This window comes from Dermochelys coriacea, chromosome 8, assembly GCF_009764565.3.
Source record: "Dermochelys coriacea isolate rDerCor1 chromosome 8, rDerCor1.pri.v4, whole genome shotgun sequence".
Taxonomy (NCBI): Eukaryota; Metazoa; Chordata; order Testudines; family Dermochelyidae; genus Dermochelys; species Dermochelys coriacea.
This window is the reverse complement of record NC_050075.1, coordinates 29,151,826-29,175,495: the sequence shown is the minus strand read 5'-3', so window position 1 is coordinate 29,175,495 and position 23,670 is coordinate 29,151,826. Positions and strand designations below refer to the sequence as shown.

The following is a 23,670-nucleotide window of genomic DNA, read 5'->3' as shown; positions in this document are numbered from 1 at the left end:
GAGAGGTTTTAGTTGGGGGCTGAAGGTGATGGCTAGTGGCATTCTGTTCTACGATACAACCGCATTTGCTCCAACCCCTCAGACAGAGACAAACACCTACAAGATCTCTCTAAAGCATTCTTACAACTACAATATCCATCTGCTGAAGTGAAGAAACAGACTGACAGAGCCAGAAGAGTACCCAGAAGTCACCTACTACAGGACAGGCCCAACAAAGAAAATAACAGAACCTATCCTTGCAACAAAGCCCATTGCCAACTCTGTCCACATATCTATGCAGGGACAGCATCATAGGGCCTAATTACATCAGCCACACTATCAGAGGCTCGTTCACCTGCACATCTACCAATGTGATATATGCCATCATGTGCCAGCAATGCCCCTCTGCCATGTACATTGGTCAAACTGGACAGTCTCTACGTAAAAGAATAAATGGACACAAAAACAGACTCCAACGAGAGACTGCTGAATTGGAATTAATTTGCAAACTGGATACAATTAACTTAGGCTTGAATAGAGACTGGGAGTGGATGGGTCATTACACAAAGTAAAACTATTTCCCCATGTTATTCCCCCCCCCCCCCCGCACCGTTCCTCAGACGTTCTTGTCAACTGCTGGAAATGGTCCACTTTGATTATCTCCACAAAAGGTTTTCTTCCTTCCCCCTCCCCCTTCCTGCTGGTAATAGCTCATCTTAAGTGATCTCTCTCCTTACAGTGTGTATGATAAAACCCATTGTTTCATGTTCTCTGTGTATACATATAAATCTCCCCACTGTATTTGCCACTGAATGCATCCGATGAAGTGAACTGTAGCTCACGAAAGTTTATGCTCAACTAAATTTGTTAGTCTCTATGGTGCCACAAGCACTCCTTTTCTTTTTGTATCTCTATCATCCAGGGGCCCCAATGGTTGTTTAGCAGGCTTCCTGCTTCTGAAGTACTTAAAAACCATTTTTTTATTACCTTTTGAGTTTTTGGCTAGCTGTTCTTCAAACTTCTTTTTTGCTTTTCTTATTACATTTTTACATCTAATTTGGCAGTGTTTATGCTCCTTTCTATTTACCTCACTAGAATCTGACTTCCACTTTTTAAAAGATGCCTTTTTATCTCTCACTGCTTCTTTTACATAGTTGTTACGCCACAGTGGCTGTTTTTTAGTTCTTTTACTGTGTTTTTTAATTTGGGGTATACATTTAAGTTGAGCCTCTATTATGGTGTCTTCGAAAAAAGTGTCCATGCAGCTTGCAGTAACTTCTTTCTAGTCACTGTACCTTTTAATATCTGTTTAACTAACCTCCTCATTTTTGCATAGTTCCTCTTTCTGAAATTAAACGCCACAGTGCTGGGCCGTTAAGGTGTTCTTCCCACCACAGGAATGTTAAATGTTATTATATTATGGTCACTATTTCCAAGCGGTCCTGTTATAGTTACCTCTTGGACCAGATCCTGCACTCCACTCAGGACTAGACCGAGAGTTGCCTCTCCCGTTGTGGGTTCCTGTATCAGTTGCTCCAGGAAGCAGTCATTTAAAGTATTTGTCTCTGCATTTTGTCTTGAGGTGACATGTACCCAGTCAATGTGGGGATAACTGAAATCCCTCACTATTATTGAGTTTTTTATTTTGATAGCCTCTCTAATCTCCCTTAGCATTTCACCATCACTATCACTGTCCTGGTCAGGTGGTCGATAATAGATCTCTACTGTTATATTCTTATTAGAGCATGGCATTACTATCCATAGGGAATGGGGAGCAGGGGGGACTTGATAGGCATGGGAGTCCTGGGGGGCCTCTTAGGGGTGTGGGTGTGGATAAAGGTCAGGGCAGTCAGGGGACAGGGAGTGGGGGGGTTTGGGTGGGTCGAGGGTTCGGGGTGGGGGGCAGTCAGGGGACAGGGAGCAGAAGGCTGTTGGATAGGTAGGTGGGAGTCCCAGGGAGCCTGTGGATAGGGGTCGGGGCAGTCAGGGGACTTGGAGAAGGCGGGGTTGGATAGGTGGTGAGGTCCCAGAGGGGCGGGGGTCCCGGGAGGGGGCAGTCAGGGTACAAGGAACAGGGGGGATTGGATGGGTCGGGAATTCTGAGGGAGGTGGGAATTGGGAGGGGGCAGGAGCCAGGCTGTTTGGGGAGGCACAGCCTTCCCTATCTGGCCCTCCATATAGTTTTGCAACCCTGACGTGGCCCTCGGGCCAAAAAGTTTGCCTAAATCTTGTATAGGCCTTTACTGGCTTTACCCTTTGCTCTGCGTGTTATATAACTTTGGGTGCATCGTTTTTTAGTAGCTGTTGTTAAACCACTTTAATCATTTCACTGGTCACAACCCTGAGAGGAAAAGGGCTTATAGGTGCCAAACCTAGTTGGGTTTGTCAGGTTAGCATGGTTGGTAAACAGAGGGTGAAGCCCAACAATCCGGTCAAAAGGTGGTATGGTTGCACCCAGAGAGTAAAACCATCATCTGTGAGAGTGTCTTCAAGGCGGACTAACAGGGATTTAAAGCACAGCTTGTCCTGTAACCGTGACACCACCTAAGTCCCATGTAAAGTTTTGGTGAGTGTTTCAGTGATGAAGTCTCAGCTATGCACTGCTGGCAGTTGGGTGTAACAACACTGAAAATCTCCAACAGCCAATTAGAATGCAGCTTTGTAGGAACAGCCATACACCACTATTATTAATATCTGTAGTTATAAGATATTATGGCCATTGTAAAGCCTCTGGGTTCATTCATTTTCTTTTTCAAAGACAGCTAAATATTAACAGGATCACAGATTTCAGCCTTCAATATAAGCAACACAAAAGCATCCACAACTCATCCCTAGAAAGATTTCCCTCTTTTCCTACCTACACTCAATATATTTATATCAAATATTACTGGATTAAAGCAAAATATGCACAAAAAGAGAGAGCTGATAGAAGGCCTCCACACTTTATAAAGATAAGCAAAGAGAGGGAAAAATCTTCAGCATGCAGGCATACATACCTAAGATAACTGTATTGAAAGAGACCACTTCTTTGTCCTTGCCATCATTGTAAAATGCCAGGTGCCACAAACCCACATCCAAGTATTGAACAAACACAGCTTCATTCTGAACCAGGGTCTGGATACTTCGACGTTCCCGGGGGGACTCCACCACACTCCATTTCTCTTTCCCATCCAAACGCTCCATGAAATCATACTGTGTGGTAAAACAGAAACAGAGAGAGACCTGAATTTAAAGTGATGCTACAGATCAAAATCTGGCACAATATCTTGCCCTTTCTTCTTCCAAATGCCCTTCCCTTCAACCCTTATTTGGAGAGTGTGGCAATTTGAAGCTAGCCTTTCCTTATTCATTATGGGCCTGGTAGCAATTCTCTTATCTTTTCTGATAGTGTGATGAAGACAGAATTAAGTGTCTGCACTCTGCAAAAATGTTTTCAAGTGTTTGAGTAAAAGTCCTCCAAAGTCTGAGCTTTTGAAGAAAGTTGCTAATTAGTTACGTTGTCTGTTCTCATCTAAAAAAAATACTGAATGGATTTTAGACCAATGACAACATGTACAGCAGACATACAAACTTTAATAAGATCTCATGCTACAGGGTGTAAGAATATTGTTCAAAGAGGTCAGGAACCAATTCTCCCCTATGTACTGCATTGTTGAGCTGGCCAAATGTATTATGGCAATTTTTTACTGGCTGAAGCAATAGGTATTGGCCACTGTTGGAGGCAAGATTCAGGATGTGCTGGATTAATGTTGGGATCCTTCATAGCAAGTCTTAGGTTCTTATATAAAATTCACAAATCAGGAAATCTCATTTTGAAAGAAACTCACCCATTCCACAGCAATCACCTACAGCAGTCTCCTGTACACAAAAATCTCAGACACGCTACCAGAAGTACTAATGAATGAAAGTCTCCTCATTGTGAATATGGAATAAACTCATTGTTTTTGCCTAATATAAGGTACCCCACTCTGTACCTGATTGAAGCTTTATTGTAGACGCATGACCGCAAAGAGCAAGAAAGTATTGGTTGGCTCCGTTGCAACTGTATTTAGTTTTGGGCACCTCATTGCTCAAAAGTTACTGACAAACTGGAGGAGTTCAGAAAGGAACAACAGAAATAAGGAATTGACTTATGAGGAAAGACTGAGGATGTCAAGCTTGGATAAATTCCAGTAGAGGTGGGACATGTTCATGTTAATAATCCAGAAGGTGAAAGCACTGAGCAAAGTAAGGAATTATTTAGCACAGAGGAGGGGTGCTACTAGTATTCAGATGAAATTAAGAAAGGGAAAATTTAACAAGAGTGTCAGGAAAATCTTCCCAATAGTGAGATCTATTAGGCTGGGTAATAATCTCCCAAGGGAAACTCCATTGCTTGGTATATTTAAAACAAGATTGGAAGAAATATTAGTTAAATCTCCAACATGGAATACCACCTAGGCAGGCAGCTGGACTAGATGACCTCATAGACTTTTTCTACCTTTAACTTCTGTGATTCTAGAACTCCCAGGCTGATGCAACGCTCAACCCACTAGTCCCCACAGCCTCTATATGAGGAAGTCCTTAAGAAATACACCAAAACCAATATATCTAATGTTTTTATAGCTATATAACAAGTCCCCTATGAAAACAGATCTTGTTTTAGACACATTTATCTATCTAGCACTAGATCGAGATAGATAGATGTGTCTAAAGCAAGACGTATGTGTTCAATAAAATACAGTAATAGTACGTGCTTGCTTGCCAGGAGTCTTATTGCATTTCCCTCTGTTATCACTAACACATACAGCCCAGGCTGGTGATAGCTCAAAGAAAAGAAACGCTCTGCTTTTGTTTAAAATTAACTATCGTCCTGAACTCTAAACATGCCACTTCTCCTACAGAGGACTTTGTGCGCTGCAGGCTGAATTCCATTAATTAATACCAAGATACTGAAAATAAATTAAAATATAATAAGAAAAAACATCAATAATAAAATATTATTATTAATAATAATAATAATAATATATTCCCTTCTGTAAGAGAGAAAGATATTTAAGTCTTCAGGACTATGAGACTATTAGTAGTATCATGATATGTACCTGCCTGTTTTCAGGTGCATTCAAGTTAGGGGTAGTAGTGTCTGACAACTTCTGTGTCTAAAGGTATCCCCAACACCAAAGTATCTGAGCACTTCACAGTATTTACTGTATTTATCTCAGAACTCCCCTGTTAGGTATGACAGTGCTATTATCTCCATTGCATAGATGGGGAAATGAGACACAAATAGATTAAGTGACTTGCCTAAGGAATTCTGTGATATAGCAGGGACTTGAACCCCAGTCTCCTAGAGTTTTAGCCCACTGGGCGATCTTTCCTCTCTGAAGTGCATTTTGGGGGGTGGATGGTAAGATGTAATAGCAAAAAGTGACTAAGCTAAATATCTGACTGCTCTCCACCCAAACCTATTTTACATGGCACATGGCTAGGAAAAATAATTCAGCTAAATTAGTGGATTTAGGGATAAGCCAATAAATAGCAAGGATTTAGACAATTCGGACATGTCAGTAACTTTCAGAGCATAAATGGTGTCAAACCTGTTTGTAAATCAGACCACTAAATAAGCGACCTTTGGAAATGTTACCAAAACCTACCTGCCAGCAGTCAGAGGTTAAAGATGGACTCACTACCCTCTTGTTATTAGTGGGGCAACAACCTCGGAAAATTTTTTATTGCTCTTTGGAAGGTTTGCTCACAGACGGTCGACATGGAAGAAAGTAGCAATAAAAGCTGACGTTTCTCATTGGCAACATACTGTTCTTCTCTGCTTGTGCTGGCAGGCTCCTCTGCCTCCCCAATGTCTGATGCTGATTCTACTTCAGAGGGCAGGGCAGGCTCAGCAGTTGGTGGGATCGAAGAGGAACAGCATGGAAGAGCTAAAAGGGCTTGAAGCAGCTTTAGCTGCAGGGTCTCCAGTCTCCTCTGGTGATCATGGGTGTGACCTAGTGATGGCAGATCCTTTTGGAGGCCTGTCCATATCATTAAAATTTTATCCATAACCAACATTCAATAGATGAGCATTATTCCTCCTTAAAACTTCTCATTAAGATGAATTCAGTGATCAGAAAAGGTCCACGGTCGTGAGGCATGATATTAAAATTCCAGTACAGGTACAGCATGCGCAACACTCATGAAAGCTCACTCACGACAAGTCTCAATCCCATTCAGAAATGGCCAGCACTAAGGGCTTGCCTACACTTACCGGGGAATCGACAAGTAGCAATAGGTGCATTGGCTGTCGATTTAGCTGGTCAAGTGACGACTTGCTAAATCAACTGCAGATTGCTCTCCTGTTGACTCCTTCCTCCACTGGATCGAGAAGAGTAGGGGGAGTCAACAGGAGAGCAACATTGCATAGTATGGACCCCGCGGTAAGTAGATCTAAGCTACGTCAATTTGAGTTATGCTTCTTACATAACTCAAATTGAGTAGATTAAATCGAATTTCCCCTGTAGTATAGACAAGAGTGGGAGGGAGGCAAAATGGCTTCTGGAGGGGCCCTAGGTGGAGCACACCTCCAGCATAAACCCCAAGAAACACACTATGTATGCTGGGCATGCCCCTTTCTCCTTCCTGATCCTGGAGACATGAAAGAGAGGGAATGGTCCCTGCATATTCTCCTATGTGTGTGCCACTGAAAAAACTTGGCTTGGATGGGGTTGTTCTGGCTGAGTGTGGACTTTCCACATGGCTCCCTATGCAGAAGCCATACTCAGACCTACCACTTATCTGTGTAAACAGCTGCCAAGTGTTGTATGGACATTAACATACACATTCCAGAGCAATGTGTCTAGTCTCGATTGGCCAAGGAAACAGGCCATCAAGACCATCCCCAGGCTTGGTTCTGCTTCACCACATGCCCAGCTAGATCATTATTTTGCATCATGTTGCTCTATTGATCCTCTGATTTATTAACTGTTTTTACACAATTTTCTGCTGAAAATGTTACACATGCCCTAAAGCAATCCATAGATGGATAAGAGTGTGAGACATGTGCCACATGCACCTGTGCTCATCAGGAAGACATTGTGAAGGTTTCTACTCACACAATGAACACAGAGTGCTAGGGATGATACCAGCTCACTTGTATTAAGAAATGCCACACATCACTACTTACAACTCAAATGTAACCTATATAGAGATCTGAAAGTTTGGCTGACTTCTAGTTTTATACTCCTCTATGGTTCATGGTTTAAGACTGATTTGCAATCAGAAATGACAAAAGACTGTCCAGAAACAAAAAGCACCAGAAACAGCAGGAGAGCACCTGTCCTTGTAGAACTCCTGGCTTGAATTTGCAGACATGAGGGGAGTGCTTTATACAGATCAGGCCTCCTGTAAAAAGGAGGCCACAATACAATGGGTTAATTGTCCAAATTTACCCTTTCCTTGGGTTTACTCTTCTTTTTTACCCTATGTAAGAAAGTTCTGAAGCATATCTATATTTACAGACCTCAATGTTAACCTGAGTAATTTGTTCCTACAATGTTTCCTTTCAAGGCATTTTATCCCTCTCTCTTACACTTCTGAGAATAGCTAATGAGACCCACCTGCTCTGGCAGCCAGTGTAAGTCAGCAAAATAGCTTTGCAACTCCACACATAGTGTCCTAAAGCCTGATACCTGGTTGCACGTCCAAATTACAGATGAGTCCAAACCAAACTGCAAGAGTGTTTGAAATCAGGATATAAACCCAGATTTTTCAAATAGACCCTATTTTAATAATGGGATGAACCAACACATGGAGTTAAAAACTCATGAACATCGTAAGTGTTCAAAATCCAGATATAGATTTAGATATTGTGGCGAGAGCTCAGCCTCATGCCAGAACTTCGTAAGATCTACTCAGCACAAACTAGATCTGAACAACATGTGTTGGGGGAAAAAAACTTGCTAGCGAAGTGTTTTAAAATCAGTACTTCATAAACATCCAAATTGTTGATTATGCACTAAAATACCCACCCACCAGCCATCTGATATCCAAGCTGACAGCCAATCAAACAATTTACTTTAATATTTGAATGTACATGATTCAGTGTAACATAATGTAAGCAGCATAAGTCAGAGCAAAGCCTGACATATAACAGAGACTGAACTGATGAGAATGATATCATTCTGATCTGTGACTGCTGGGACCATGAAAAATATGAAAATATCAATGGTGTTTATGAAACAAGAGAACATCCTGGCTGCCCCATTTTTCAAATTATTTCCAGCTAGTCCCACTTCTAATTGAAAACACGAGTGGTTTACTCACCTACACAAGAGAGATTTTTGCAAACAAGATACTACGTGGGAAAGGGATGTAATATGTTCTGGTGAATTGCCTTGGCCAAGCATTCCTAATAGTATTTCTATAAACTTACTTTTTCATGCTATCATTTGAAATAGTCTGCAGATGAGCAGTAATATCAATACAAAGAAAAGGAGTACTTGTGGCACCTTAGAGACTAACAAATTTATTTGAGCATAAGCTTTCGTGAGCTACAGCTCACTTCATCCGATGAAAATATAGTGAGTGCTTTTATTTCTAGCTCACTTGCCATACAAGCCTGCATTTCTGTCTGTATGTCCCCCTTCCAGAGTTCCATTCCCTAGCCACAGTATTACACCAGGCTGTTTGACTGACTAAACTAGGCAGTTTGGAATATTTGCTAAACAGTAATACTGAGAAGGTTAAATCTCAGCAGGGCTCTCAGACAAGAACTGCATCTTGTTGTCTCAGGGTAATCATGTACCTAATTTGCTGATTATTGACTTGTTCCCACAAAGGATTTTACTTGGCTTGACATATCAACACTGATCAGTAATGAACTGTCAAGTGAACTTGTTCACTGCTTTTACTGCTCAAGTCCTTAACTTGCAGTAACAAGGATTTTAAAATACAACTTTAGCACACCATCTGATATCAAATTCAGATTGTTTTCATTAATACAGAAATCTTTGCTCCTTTCTGGAATCAGAACAAGGTACTCTTCTAAAGTTCAGATGTGTAGCAGGCTCTTTTATTTTCTCTAAAATCATTTCTCTCTGCAACAGGCGGGCAGGATTTAGGATCCTGCATAAGGATGTGGGACTTTTCTGCTGAATCTTCCTATTGTCCAAAGCTAACACCCTACATGAAAATGCTGAGTAATTTATGATGATCATGCATGTAGATTTTGTTAACTCTATCCAGGGTTAAAAAAGGGCTGGAGTCTCCTATTGGGGAATTCTAACTAGAGATTGGGAAAGAAAGGTCCTGTAGGTAGAAACCATGCAGAGAAGGAAGCTTAGGCTGAGACTTACAGAGTTGCTGTTTTTAATTATTTAAGATAACAATAAAGGATGTGAGTTTTGGATCTGGTATGTTGGTGCTGTGTTGAGAGAATAGGAGGAGGAGGATTCCACCTGGTCATAGTCTCTTCTGAAACACAGAACCTTAGATACACTTGATTGCAGGGCAGTAACATGTAAAATTCAGCTTGAATTAATAAACTATCAATTCCTTCCTAATAGGGCTATTGCAAGAGTCGTCCATGCCTTTGTCTCCTCCTAGCCAGACAATGACAATTCACTCTTACTTAAGGCTACCTTTGAAATCTTCCTGGAGCTTTGGTTGCTCCTGAGAAGGGCAGGTCACTGTGAGCACATGACATCCTAGCTTAGTGTCTGCACTGACTCCCTGTTGATTTCCTAGGGGAATTAAAAGGAGTGGTAAAAATCTCTAAGAAGCTGAATGATTTGGAACCCAGTTATTTGACTAACCACATTTCATTCTTACTCTATTGGGGTAATTAATTTCAAATGCAATTTTCTTGCTGTCAAGTTCATGGGACTGAATTGCCAGTGCAAAAATCAAGGCTGCCTCAGAAAAGGGTCCCTGCCTTTGGAACTCATTTCCTTGGCCACCTCCCATCCTTCATGGAGATGTCCAAGAATAGGTGAGAATGGGGCAGCAATCTTCTGGAATCTCCCCAGGCAGCCCTCTTGTAGTACAAAACTTCAAGGAACCCCAATGCTAATCTTTCACATGGAAATCTGATCACTGACCCCTACTATTTGTTTTCTGTCTGCTGGGCTTTACTTCCTGGCAATCTAGCAGACCTGCTGATTGTTTTGCAGGCTTCCTGCTTCTGGAACATTTAAGAATTTCTTGTTATTTGTAGAGTAGCTGCATTAGGGGGAAGGGAGCACATTTCAGTAGAGGCCACCACAGAGGGAAATGGTGGTTAGACAACCATAGGGCCATTTGCTCTTGGATTATGTAGATACGGTGGTCGTAATCCCTTGAATATAGTAGTGCGCATCATTCCTGGCCCCTAGTCTTATGGCTGCGGAATGACTGCAGAACTAGCCCATAAATCAGAATCTTCAGACTCCAATGTAGTTTCCCATACAAAATTCATTTATTCACTCTTTGTGCTGTGTGTGGGGGGGGGAGGAGGGGGGTTGCAACTAAAATCATGTAACCATATATAAACCTGTGTAACTCCACTCTGCTCTGGCAAATGAAAAAAATGTAACTCAGAAATTCTTTGCCAATTGGGGCTAAGTGTCTAGGAATGTGAATTGGGGGCATTCCCAAGAGGGATTTTTAGATTTCTGCACTTGCTCTCCAGAGCTCAAATGTCAAGTTAAGCTTTCTAAATTTAAGGAAAAAATCTTTGTACTAAGAGCTAATTTTCAAGGTTGCACATGAGTGAAAGAATCCCTTTCTGAAATTGGTAGTCATCTGTGCTTTTGCTCATTCCCTGAAGAATGGGGGTTTCTTTTTTTCTTGGCATGCATAGCTACAAAACATATTATTGCTCATGAGGAGTCTGAGCCAAACCTCATCAAAGTAAATGGGAATCTTTCCAATGACTTTAATGGGCTTTGGATCTGGCCAAAATTTTCCAGCTATTTGAATCAAATCTCAGTGGTGACTATGTGCCCTCCTAGAGCAATGAATTCCAAATTCTCACTACACATCTTCTGAAGAAATAGTTGCTGATATTTTTTTCTAAATTTGTTACCCATTTAGTGCCCATTGCTCTGTATTATGGGGTCAGCATAAAAATGAGGGACTGATGAGTTTTCACTACAGCTGTTTGTAAGAAATGCAAGACAAGCACCAGACTTAACTCCATACATGAAAGGGAAAATGCAAATCTGCATACATAGCTTAGTGACCTAGTGATGGAAGAGGCCTGGGTACAGTCATTGGGAAAAGGGGATTAAAATTAACCCAACACTGACACAAATAACCATGAAAACCCACATCTGAACAACATGTGCTAGCGGTGGTGGAATAGAAAACTTCCAGTTATCCAAACTCTGCCAACTGATTTTCTTCAGCAAGTCCCTTACGAAGACCCTGTCTGGGCCTGAATATCTTCTCACTTACACTAGTTCAGCATCTATATAACCTCACAGACTACTCCTGATTTATACCAGCACATGAGGGAGAATCAGGCTTGTGACTGTCTCTTCTTTTTAGCAAAAAGAAAAGGAGTACTTGTGGCACCTTAGAGACTAACAAATTTATTAGAGCATAAGCTTTCGTGAGCTTTGAGGGGCATTGCTGGCACATGATGGCATACATCACATTGGTAGATGCGCAGTGAACGAGCCTCTGATAGTGGGGCTGATGTGATTAGGCCCTATGATGGTGTCCCCTGAATAGATATGTGGACAGAGTTGGCAACGGGCTTTGTTGCAAGGATAGTTCCTGGGTTGGTGGTTCTGTTGTGTGGTGTGTGGTTGCTGGTGAGTATTTGCTTCAGATTGACAGAACCAGAAGAGTACTCAGAAGTCACCTACTACAGGACAGGCCCAACAAAGAAAATAACAGAACGCCACTAGCCATCACCTTCAGCCCCCAACTAAAACCTCTCCAACGCATCATCAAGGATCTACAACCAATCCTGAAGGACGACCCATCACTCTCACAGATCTTGGGAGACAGGCCAGTCCTTGCTTACAGACAGCCCCCCAATCTGAAGCAAATACTCACCAGCAACCACACACCACACAACAGAACCACCAACCCAGGAACCTATCCTTGCAACAAAGCCCGTTGCCAACTCTGTCCACATATCTATTCAGGGGACAGCATCATAGGGCCTAATCACATCAGCCACACTATCAGAGGCTCGTTCACCTGAGCATCTACCAATGTGATATATGCCATCATGTGCCAGCAATGCCCCTCTGCCATGTACATTGGTCAAACTGGACAGTCTCTATGTAAAAGAATGAATGGACACAAATCAGACGTCAAGAATGATAACATTCAAAACCCAGTCGGAGAACACTTCAATCTCTCTGGTCACTTGATTACAGACCTAAAAGTGGCTATCCTTCAACAAAAAAGCTTCAAAAACAGACTCCAACGAGAGACTGCTGAATTGGAATTAATTTGCAAACTGCATACAATTAACTTAGGCTTGAATAGAGACTGGGAATGGATGAGTCATTACACAAAGTAAAACTATTTCCCCATGGTATTTCTCCCCCCCCCCCCACCTCACCCCACCCCCCACTGTTCCTCAGATATTCTTGTTAATTGCTGGAAATAGCCTACCTTGCTTGTCACCATGAAAGGTTTTCCTCCTTTCCCCCCCCTTCCCCCTGCTGCTGGTGATGGCTTATCTTAAGTGATCACTCTCCTTACAGTGTGTATGATAAACCCATTGTTTCATGTTCTCTGTGTGTGTATATCAATCTCCCCTCTGTTTTTTCCACCAAATGCATCCGATGAAGTGAGCTGTAGCTCACGAAAGCTTATGCTCTAATAAATTTGTTAGTCTCTAAGGTGCCACAAGTACTCCTTTTCTTTTTGCGAATACAGACTAACACGGATGCTACTCTGAAACCTGTTTTGTTTTTAGAGCATTCCAATCACCAATGGTATGCTACTCTGAGATGGTGGGCCTGTTTGTAATCTCCCACCACCTATTCACTAGTATAATTTCAATGACCTCCATGGATTTATTTCTGATTTATAGCACAACAGCGCTGATTTATGCTCTGAATTTCCATCACTAGTATTTTAAACTGACAATGGCAAACTGCAGATGTTAATTTTAAAAAGGGTGACATTATAAAGATTGCAGGAAGACAACCTTTATTTCTTCCAAGTTAAAAGAAAAATCGTCACTCCTGTAAATAATCTATTGTTAGAGGATGCCAATCTGTAACAAAGCCATGGTTGCAAATAAGCAACTCCAGGGTTCTGAGGTAAATCAGAGCCATGAGGCACTGGGGAAGAATCCAGGACCCTCAGCTTCAAAAGCACAAGCCCTTACCACCTAAAACTAATTGCCATTAGATCATCAGTACTTTTATCTTTTGGCTTTTAAATCCATTAAGCATAGTCATACAGTACCTGGGCATGTGATGGTGGAAGTCCTCTTCTTATATAAACACCAAAAAGAGCATCTTTTCCTAAGGAGATATTGAACTTCACGAACTGCGGCTGGCTGATATGGATTTGAGACCGCCAGAATACTCCAGGTGGTACTTCCTGGGTAACTCTGCGTCCGACCTCTGCCTCCCCGCTATCTATGCTGCTGTTTCTAGTGGCCCAAGGTCCTAGAAGACAGGAACAAGTATTAGCCAGGTGAGTTTTCCTAGAAACACAGGCATTTTTGGTAATGCCATTTATGATGAACCATTGTGGCAATTTTAAACCCTTTAAAACAAAGCTTAAAATTTTAAAGACCGGTTTCTCCCTTCATTTACATTTGTGCAACTCCATTGCTTTCTCTGACCCTTAGATTTTAAATAAAAAAAGCTATAAATTCCTCCCCTTAGAGAATCTGAAACTTGCACACAGCTTTTCCCCCACCACTTTTAATTCTGTGATTACTCTTTACTGATCAAGTACAATAAGAGCAGAGACCCAGCTAAGCACATATAAATCTCCTTGTGCTCTTTTCAGCCACATCCTTAATGTGACCAGGATATAAAAATAACCAGGAAATAATTATAAAGGGGTAATTTCAATGTAAACTCACTGATTGCAGACTTCATTAGTCAGATTTCATACATTAAACAGGTCCATTAAACCCCTTTCCATAAACTAAACAATAATCACATATAAAAGGAAACACATTAATAAGGAGATAGAGAAAAGAGTTTGATAACCGTTGAAAGGCCCATATAGCTTGGGATCTGGCTACATGAAAATCCATTTCTTTCCCCCGTGCACAAATTTATTGGCTGCAGCCGGTTGAATTCCACTTGCTGATAATCCCTAGATATGCATTATTGAAAACAAGAGGCAAGACCTTTCTAGTAGACCACCTCTGGCTCTCTATCCATGAAACGGTTAACCTTCAGAACATAGTGAAAGCTCATCCATTCAGCAAAGCCTTAAGTGGTTGGGTCTGGCATTATGTTTACTTGTCCTACACTTCAGACATTTCTGTTGGGCAAATGGTCAATAGGGGAAGAGAGGAGAGTAGCAATGCCCCCAATTTCCAGCATACATTGATATTTGCTTTAGTGTATGATGTGCCCAGATGCCATGGTAATGAGTGCCAAGTTATTAAAATAAATTAAATAAAGGTCAGAAAACCACAAAGAATATCTATTGTGTTCATGAACATCTAAATCTACTTCTTGGTGGCTTTAATTACAACTAGGTATTGGGTGGTAGTGATATTTGAAATTCAAGGAAACACATACTATTTATATCCATCATGAGCTTAGCTCTTTTGCCCATATTTCTACCACAGTACAGCGTTATTCTTAGAAGATACCATATCTGGAAAGGTTTCAGAGTAGCAGTTGTGTTGGTCTGTATTTGCAAAAAGAAAAGGAGTACTTGTGGCACCTTAGAGACTAACAAATTTATTTGAGCATAAGCTTTCATGAGCTACAGCTCACTTCATCGGATGCATTCATCCGATGAAGTGAGCTGTAGCTCACGAAAGCTTATGCTCAAATAAATTTGTTAGTTTCTAAGGTGCCACAAGTACTCCTTTTCTTTTTGCATATCTGGAAAGGATCCCTGAATACCAGTGAATCTGTTTCCAGCACTTTATGGACATTTTTGCCAATGCCAGCCTCTGGAGACAGTGCTTTCAGGAAGGACATAACAGCATAGCATGGACCTACGTGTAAACCCAGTAGGTAAGTACCAAATACCTGTTCTGTCTTTGTTGTTTTAACTGTAATAGTTACTTCAGCATGATTTCAATTTTAAATTCCAAATTACTAAGGCTCCTGGTACTTACGCTTGCACGTAATGAAAAACCTCTTAAAAATGTTATATGGGCAGTGTCTTTAAACAGTAAAAAGAATGCTTTGAGTAAAAACTGTTAATCTTTAAACTGTAGTTTTTAATAGGCCATGTCTGTTTGAATGTTCAAGGTTAACAGTTTTCAGCAATATTAGGGCACTAGAGAAAAAGCAGGGGAAACTGCAAGAGTGCGTGGGCTGCAAATGGAGTAAAAGGGATTAACATGATGTCCAGTAAAGTGCCCGTTTTTCTATCCCAGAGTGACATGTTATCCTGATGAGACATCTTATGCCCACTGTGACAGGCCTTTTGGTGTCAGCTGGTCTTCTATAACAGCAACTTCTATCAGGCTTGACAAACATACCACACCTAGTACACAGCTTTTATAGCATTTATGTAAAGAGGGTAAAGTGAGGCACCTAACACAAACTTACGTTATACTGATTCTCAAAATCATTATGAAGTTGTGTATATGTACTTACAACATATTTTAAAATTGGTGTCCCAGGCAGGGTTGACGAACAGGTTTTGCCAGACAAAGTGACATGGATTCATCTGTCTGCTTTGCCTCATATGTAGATTAAGCATTGTAAATCAACACAGTGGAAGCCTGGTTTTGCATATTCAGTCGACAGGAGACTAGGAAGGTAACTTGGAGCCAGCATACTAGGAAGGGAATCATGGGTGCCATCCCAACTTTGAGGACAAAAACCAATGAGTTTTGGGAAATATAAGGAGAAGCAAAAACACATTTTGTTATCCATTTACTGAGGAAACACCTTGAAGAACGGTGTGTGTGGGGGGACGGGGCAGGGCAGGGGGAAGAGTGTTCATGAGCACTTGGATCCTGGTTTGACTGAAAACCAGCTATCTCTGCCAAAAGACTGAACCTTTGAAGGGAAAAATACTTTATTGTATAGGAAAGGTAACCACTGATAAGCGTTCACCCAGGTTTGCATTTTATGTTGCTGTTTTATATATAGCCATTTCTGTTTCCATTATCGTTACTATCTTTTAAATCTTCGCCTTTAATAATAAACTTATGACTATTTTAACTATAGGTATATCTCAATGCAGTGAAGTTATCTTGTAGGTAAACCTCAGTTGAATCAAACAAACTGGTGTGTGCACTGTTCCTTTGGGGACAACTTACCTGGTAATTTCTATGAGGGTACAGTAGTTAAGGGCTGGACACTGCAATGGAGTGCTTCAGGGACTCGGGGTTGGTGTGTGCCTACCATTAGACTGCACAGAGAGGAAGAAGTCTGTGGAGACCTGAAAGGCAGGCTAGTGTTGCCAGAGGCTGTTGGTTTCAGAGAGCTGAGCATAGACAGAAGGCACAGACAAAGCTGTTTCACAATCCCAGGTATCTCTAGGAAGTGTCACACCCATTGAGAAAGGTTATGAGTCAGAATACTACTACTTTGCAGATCTATAGTTTTTCATCAGGGGATCTCAAAGTGCCTTACTCACATTAATGAATTAAACCTCACAACACTGCAGTTCAAGTAGTATCACCATCATCTTACATATAGGGAAATGTGGTACAGAGAAACTAAATAACTTGTGCAATATCACCCAGAATCAGTGGCAGAGATGGGAAGTGAACCCAGGAATCCTGGCTTCCAATCATCTGCTTTAAGAACTAGACCACCCTTCTGCTTTAAGTAACAGTGACAAAATGTGGACATATTCCAAGTTTTAAAAATTGTCTCTTCTGCAAATAATCTTTTACATTCAGAGTGAAGATACTTATATGCCTATCAACCACATCTACTGCTCAAATACCCTCAAATAACCCAGTGACCCACCATGCAGAAGCTTGTTTGTGAAACTTCCAAATATGTCACAACATAGAAGTAGTTCTGCTTTGTGGCCAATGCTGCAGGAAGTACTAGAGAAGTAGTATTTTTAACATGGCAGGAGCCATGAGGAATGAAGATAGAGAGACCCACAAATGAGTCCTCGTGCCTTCCAAGTGTCCTAACTCATTACACAAAGTGCCAAATCACTTAATTATTTGCTTTATGCTTTTTTCAATCTGAATCTCTTCATGAATATATAAGAGACTGATCCAAAGCCATTGGACATTTTTACTGACTTCAATATGCTCTGGATCAGGCCCTAAAAGGGTCCTGTAATTTACAATGTAGCTTGTTTGAAAGCTATACATTGTACTATGGATGCTGGGTCTGGAACCCAGACCAGCCTCTGACGATCAGGGATTCCACTGTGCTGGAATCCACTTCAGAATTTTGACACTTTTTCCCATCATTGATGCCCCCACTTGCATCAGATAGACTATTTATTAGGCAACTGTAACTTCCCCTGTGAAGTCAATACTTAGGAAATGATAGTTTCAGGTAGTTCATTACATGTCCTAAGATTATAACTGCAAGTTTTTAAAGGCAATATTTTACTAATCAATTTTCCAGTACAGTCAGATGCTATACCTCTATGGAAGAATACTCATGTAAATTTAGAGATATTGTACATTTCCATAACAGGTATCTAATATTTGAACCAGTTAAACAAGAAGGATGATAAAAAAAATTACACTGATCCTCAAAAGGCATTATCTGCTAATCAGTTCTGAAAATGTTACTATATTTCATGTAAAACTCAAAAATGAGAAACAATAAAATTACACCACAAAACAAGCTATAAAAATGAAGCCTTATTAGAATAGTTTTAAAACTTAATACAAGTTAGAATGCTTTTTGCATAAATCTGCTTTAGAGATTACTCTGCATCACATATTTTTATCTACAGAAAATAAAACTGAATTCTGTATATTGCCTAAGCTATTATATCTCATTCCCATTCATTTTGTAACCAGTGCTATTAGCTCATAGTTCATTTGAACTGCAAGACCAGTCTCTCCTGCAGATTACTGCTCCATAGTCTATTAAAGCAACTTATACACTACACCATAAATGATAGAAAATAATTATGGTTTTGAGCTATCAATGACTTCTGCTAATAACCCTTGCTTCCCAATCTGCCGAGTCTACATTCCCTTAAATTGTAACTTTGCAAGTACATTTAATTACTAACACTAATAAAGGACATACCTCCCACTGAGGTTCCAGTTTTAAGACTTTTGGTTGAATTTAGCCCTGACTTTTTCAATTTTTCTTCAAGAAACTGTGCTTTGTGTTTCCAGGTGTGGGTGGTTTATTTTCAAAGTTCACTAGCACCGGGGTGAAAGTCAGATAAATTACTTACTGGTTCGGGGGCCCAACTCCGGGCTCCCGGAAGGGGCGGGGCTGGGGTCAGCCTCCCCCAGCCAGCCATTCCACGCTATCCGGCCCGTGCCATCTGGGGCTCCAGCCGCGGTGGCCAGGAGTCCTGGCCCTTTTAAATTGCCGGGCCCTGGAGAGCTGCCACTTTTGCCCCTCCCTCCCCCACCAAACCACCGTCAGCATCCTTGGGGGGGGGCGGGAAAGGGGCAGCGACATTAAAGCACTGCTGTGGCAGCGCTTTAATGTGGGCTGTGTACGGGCCAGTACCGGTGGCCACTTCTTACCAGTACGCTGTACCGGACCACTTGACTAGCACCCAAACACAGCAGGTTAGGTGAACTGAGACAAAATTTTCAGCATCAAGGGGAAAGAGGATAGGAGCTTTGGCCTTAATGCTCTAGATATGTCCCCTACTGGCAAACTACTTTATTAATGGTTTGCAGTCTTGTTGTACCTGTGTTGGTACAAGGATATGACAGAGACAAGGCGGGTGAGGTGATAACTTCTACTGGACCAACTTCTGTCGGTGAAAGAGACAAGTCTTCAAGCTCCAGACCTGAAGCAGAGCTCAGTGGAGCTTGAAAGTTTGTCTCTCCTACCAAAAGAGCTTGGCCCTATAAAAGATATTACTTCACCCACCTTGTCTACTTTATTAATGTGATTCATAAAAAATAAAGTTCTTTCCCTCAAAATCTCAATAAAGTAAAATTTTCTTCTTTTTTCCTAATTAGACTTCCAGTGGTTTATCTGCTTAAAAAATTAGTGCAGATTCTGCTGATTAGGCAAAAATACAATTTACCTGTGGACCTGTGTGTTCTGAGGTGCTAACATTGACATTGCTCAGACCACAGTGGCCTTTCACTAGGTGTTGTTGGGAGATGTTGAAGGGAAGGTTTCCTAGTATGATCCCATTATCACTCTTCGTTTTTCCTTACGTGAGGTGACCCAATATCTAGTTGTAGACAGAGGTGCTGCTGTAGCTCATCGGCTCCTCTCTAAGCACTGGTCAGGAGGAAGGGGACTCAATATACTCTTTTATTTGTGCTCCCCACTTGTCTTCACGGCGGCTGGGAACATGTCTACCAGTCTGGGTGGACAGACGCATGCTAGCTCAGTTTGAGTGAGTGTGCTAAAAATAACACTGTAGACATTGCTAGCACAGGCTAGCTACCCTAATACAAGCCCATCTTACCCCTTAGGTCAGAGCTCAAGCTGCTATTTTTAGCATGCCAGCTTGCTCACAGCTGCAGTGTAAACATACCCTGAGTGGCCTAAACTCAGATCCCTGTGTTATGCTTTTCCCAGCATGCAAAAATGTATCCCCATGTCCAGTTTTAAAGATCTAATCAATACTGTTACACATGGCATGTTGTAGTTTTATTGCCTCTACGCCCTGGCCTACTCTACAAACTTATGTCAGTATAACTGCGTCACTCGGGAGTGTAGAAAATCCAAACCCCTAAGCGACGCATTTATACAGACCTAACTCCCAGTGTAGACAGCGTTATATTGATGAGATGGCTTCTCCCATTAACACAGTGGATTAGCGTCTTCACTGCAACACTGTAAGTGTAGACAAGTCCTAAATTTTTACTTTTGAAATAATTTCCATTTAAAAAAAGAACTTAAAATGTGTTATATTAAGTTTTGCATTTGCAAATTTAACAAGCTTTCCCACAAAGGTTTAAGTAATCAAAGCTTTTAAATCTCTGGAGATAAGTTATTGATTCATTTTCCCCTAAAATAACTACAACAGGTGCAAGTAAATGATAAATACCTGCACCTACATATCTATGCAAACGTGGGTTATTTGTAGAAAAGCAGCACATTCCTTTCATTACAACTGATGCAAATAGATATTAATTTCACAGAGGTGAAGCATCTGCAATATGGCTTTTTTACTTTCAATGCCAAATTAAGTAGTGTGGGTAACGCACAGCACTAGGAGTGAAGAGAGCTGGGTTCTATTTCTGGCTTTGCCCACAGTCTTCCTGTGTGATCCCAGTCAAGTTGTTTAAATTCTTGAAGCCTATCTGCAAAATGTGGACAGAAATACTGGCCTACCTCACAGGGATGCTGGGAGGCTTACTTCACTAGTTTTTGAAAAGTGCTTTAAGATCCCCAAATGGAGGCATTAGAGAAATATAAGCCAGTAATGTTATAATAATTATACCTGAGAGTGGAACTGAGCTCCTAATGCTTTGCCCCTCTTTCTCTTTCACCCCAGATTAGAAACATCATTAAAAATAAATCTAGTCCCAACATGACACAATATGGAACTCTGAAGGGGCAATGGCAATCTAACCATGGAGCCTCTTAGTAGGTGGCTGGCTGAGGCTTCATCGGGTTTTCCTTATTTTTAGGACTAAAAGTGCTGTACTCTGCCCCCCCCTTGCAACTTTTATATTCACAGTAACACATTTTGCACTATTGGCCCCACTTAAAAGCTCTGTCTCTTCCACATCCTCTAGAGAATTTCTAAGTAAACTTTATAACTTTTTCATAGTGCAGTTCCTTTTGGTCCTCTTCACCTCATAATGTAGTGAGCGTGTATCCTTCCCTCTGACTCACTCTCGCCTTCTCTCTATTTTTAGACTCTTCTCTATCTCGATGGACCACTGCAGATCATATTTAAAGACCATCAACTGCATTTAAGTAAAGTTCTGGATGTTACATAAACTGAGAGGAAACTGAGAAGTAAGGCCAACCTGATGGACTCATGCCACTGTGAACAAATAAATCCTGGTGTGAATTAACAATGCTCTGAGGGGCTGTCTCAAAGCTTGCTTGCTTATCTCAATCTCTCATGGTTATTTAAACATTTTTACTGTGATTTTCCTTTTTTCATAAACCTTTATAAAAGAAAGTTTTAAATGTATATTCCTTCTTCTAACCCAGGGGAGCTATTCCAACCTCTCAGTCAAACATGTATTTAAGTACCTGTATATATAAGCTTGTTAGCCACCAAATAACACTTATTCATTTTTAAACGTGTATCATTTACCCAGTTAAATTACTATTTTGCTACGTGCATTTTTTAAAGTCTGCTCTAGTGCTTACTGGAGATGCCAATTTGACAGTTCCGAACAGTCTCTGTTTATCCAAACACCACAACAACACGGCAGTGGCAGAGCAAGCTTCTCCACATCATTCCATCAATGCACCCTCACCCTTGAACTGGGGGGACCACTTCAAGTTGGTAGTTTACAAAACTTGTCAATTCAATCCTTTGTATCTCTAAGAATGTAATCAGGTTAATGTCAATTAATGTCATTTATATATAATGTCCTATGCTTAAATAGGAAATAACTATGAGGCTGTAGGATAGTAATTGTTGACTTTATTAATGGAGACCCTGTAAATTCTTGGTTTTGTAATAATTGGGAAACACGTATCACTAATTTGACAGCCCAACAGTTCTAGAGGATCCATAATGATCTACCTTGTTAACCTGGTGGCTATGGATCTGCATTAAATACCATTTTTGACACAACGCACAGTCAGCCTGTGGAACTCTTTGCCAGAGGATGTTGTGAAGGTCAAGACTATAACAGGGTTCAAAAAAGAACTAGATAAGTTCTTGGAGGATAGGCCCATCAATGGCTATCCCAGTTTGCCAGAAGCTGGGAATGGGTGACAGGGAATGCATTACCTGATGATGACCTGGGGCACCTGGCATTGGCCACTATTGGAAAACAGGATATTGGGCTAGATGGACTTTTGGTCTTAGCCCGTATGGCCACTCTATGTTCTTACCACCATTGTCGGTGAGAGCGCCTTCTCCTTTGCAACTTCTTCAATTTGGAACAGTCTTCTTGTATCTCTCCATCTCTTACCAAATTTCAGCTGCAAACACATATTTCCTTCCTATTCTTATCATTTAGTTTCCCTATTCCATTCCTGTTTGTTGTTATTTAAATTTGTGTGATTGCTTTATTTAGCACTGCAATGTTTTGTGAGAATGACACTGCCCGAGTTAAAGATGCATTGTACTGAGGGTTTTGCTGAAAGGCATGAATGTAAGAGTGAAGCTGGTTTGAGTAACATCTTCATCCTAAAACATAGCTGGCCTTTTGTCCATCAAATGGCTGGGCCTTCTAGCTATTTTGAAAGGAGAAAAAGATAGTTTTTATTTTATTTAGAAAGATACATTTCTGTAGAAGCCTTTTCAATGGAAAGATTAATGCAATGCAACTTTATAGCATCTTCCATACAAACTGTACCCCAAAGAGCTTCCTAATATTAAATGAAACACTGTCACAAAATCCATCTGAAAATTCTATATTTTTCAAATGAAATAAAATACATTTACTTTAGGAAATATGGGTTTAGCCTGGAGAGGCTGATATGACACAAGCTGAACTCCAGTGACAGGAAGGAAGCTCCTGTAATATCGAGTCTTGTTTTGTGAAGTGAAGAGGAGGCAACGTTTCCAAGCTCAGTATTACCTGTAGTTTTGCAACCTATAGGCAGCTGTATTGCAAGAGGAACTGGGTCACATCTCCTAATTCCACACATGGAGGAAACCCTTGTGTGTGGATCTGCCTCTGCTTAGGTAGATGAGTGACACAGCCACCTCTGCAGCAGGCACCATATATCCTTGGACTTCCATGAGTCTGGGTAGCTGCATGGAGGATGGGACATGGCTTGTTCAGATTCCTGGGGATGGCAAGAGTCTAGAGCCACACTGTCAAAGTGCCAAGAGCAGGGACAGGGCCCCCAGGACTGACTGATCCTTGGAGTTTGTGAGTTAACCACCCATGCCTATATCATTGTGGGGGAAGGGAACTGAGATCATGGACTAGTTTGGAAGGGAACTCTGGAAGGAGAATCTCTGCCCAGGGCTGCTCCGAAGGGTTTGGCAGGGGCAAAGCACAATTTGGCTCTAAGAGTTTAGGTAGTATAGGCACCCCACTAACCCCCTTCTTCATTTAAAAATCTAAACACATCTCTAAGCTCTGGTGGATATAGTATGTTAAGACTCATTCTTTTCAGAACTATTAGCAAACCATTTCACTGCAGATGTAATTAAGATTTATGAGTTCAGCATGTTTAATCAAGAAAAAATACACATTATGCTGTGAGTAATTTTTGCAGCACCACATGCATCTTTCATTCTGGTTGGTATAACACAGGTAACCAAGACAGACTTTAATTATACAAACTGCTGCTGCGGCCACTAACAAAACAACATAAA

The 23,670-nt window shown here is 41.1% G+C and overlaps 1 protein-coding gene across 8 annotated transcripts in view; it reads right to left on the bottom strand.

Annotated features, from left to right (window-relative positions):
- TENM2 (teneurin transmembrane protein 2) overlaps positions 1-23,670 on the bottom strand; it is a 963,219-nt gene that overhangs the window by 155,929 nt on the left and 783,620 nt on the right. For all 8 annotated transcript variants that reach the window (XM_038413789.2, XM_043490999.1, XM_043491001.1 and 5 more), the window contains 2 exons: positions 13,369-13,574; positions 2,976-3,171 (listed from right to left, as the gene is read on the bottom strand). In XM_038413789.2, coding sequence (XP_038269717.1) covers positions 2,976-3,171; positions 13,369-13,574 — 402 coding nt within the window. The remainder of the gene's footprint in view (positions 1-2,975; positions 3,172-13,368; positions 13,575-23,670) is intronic.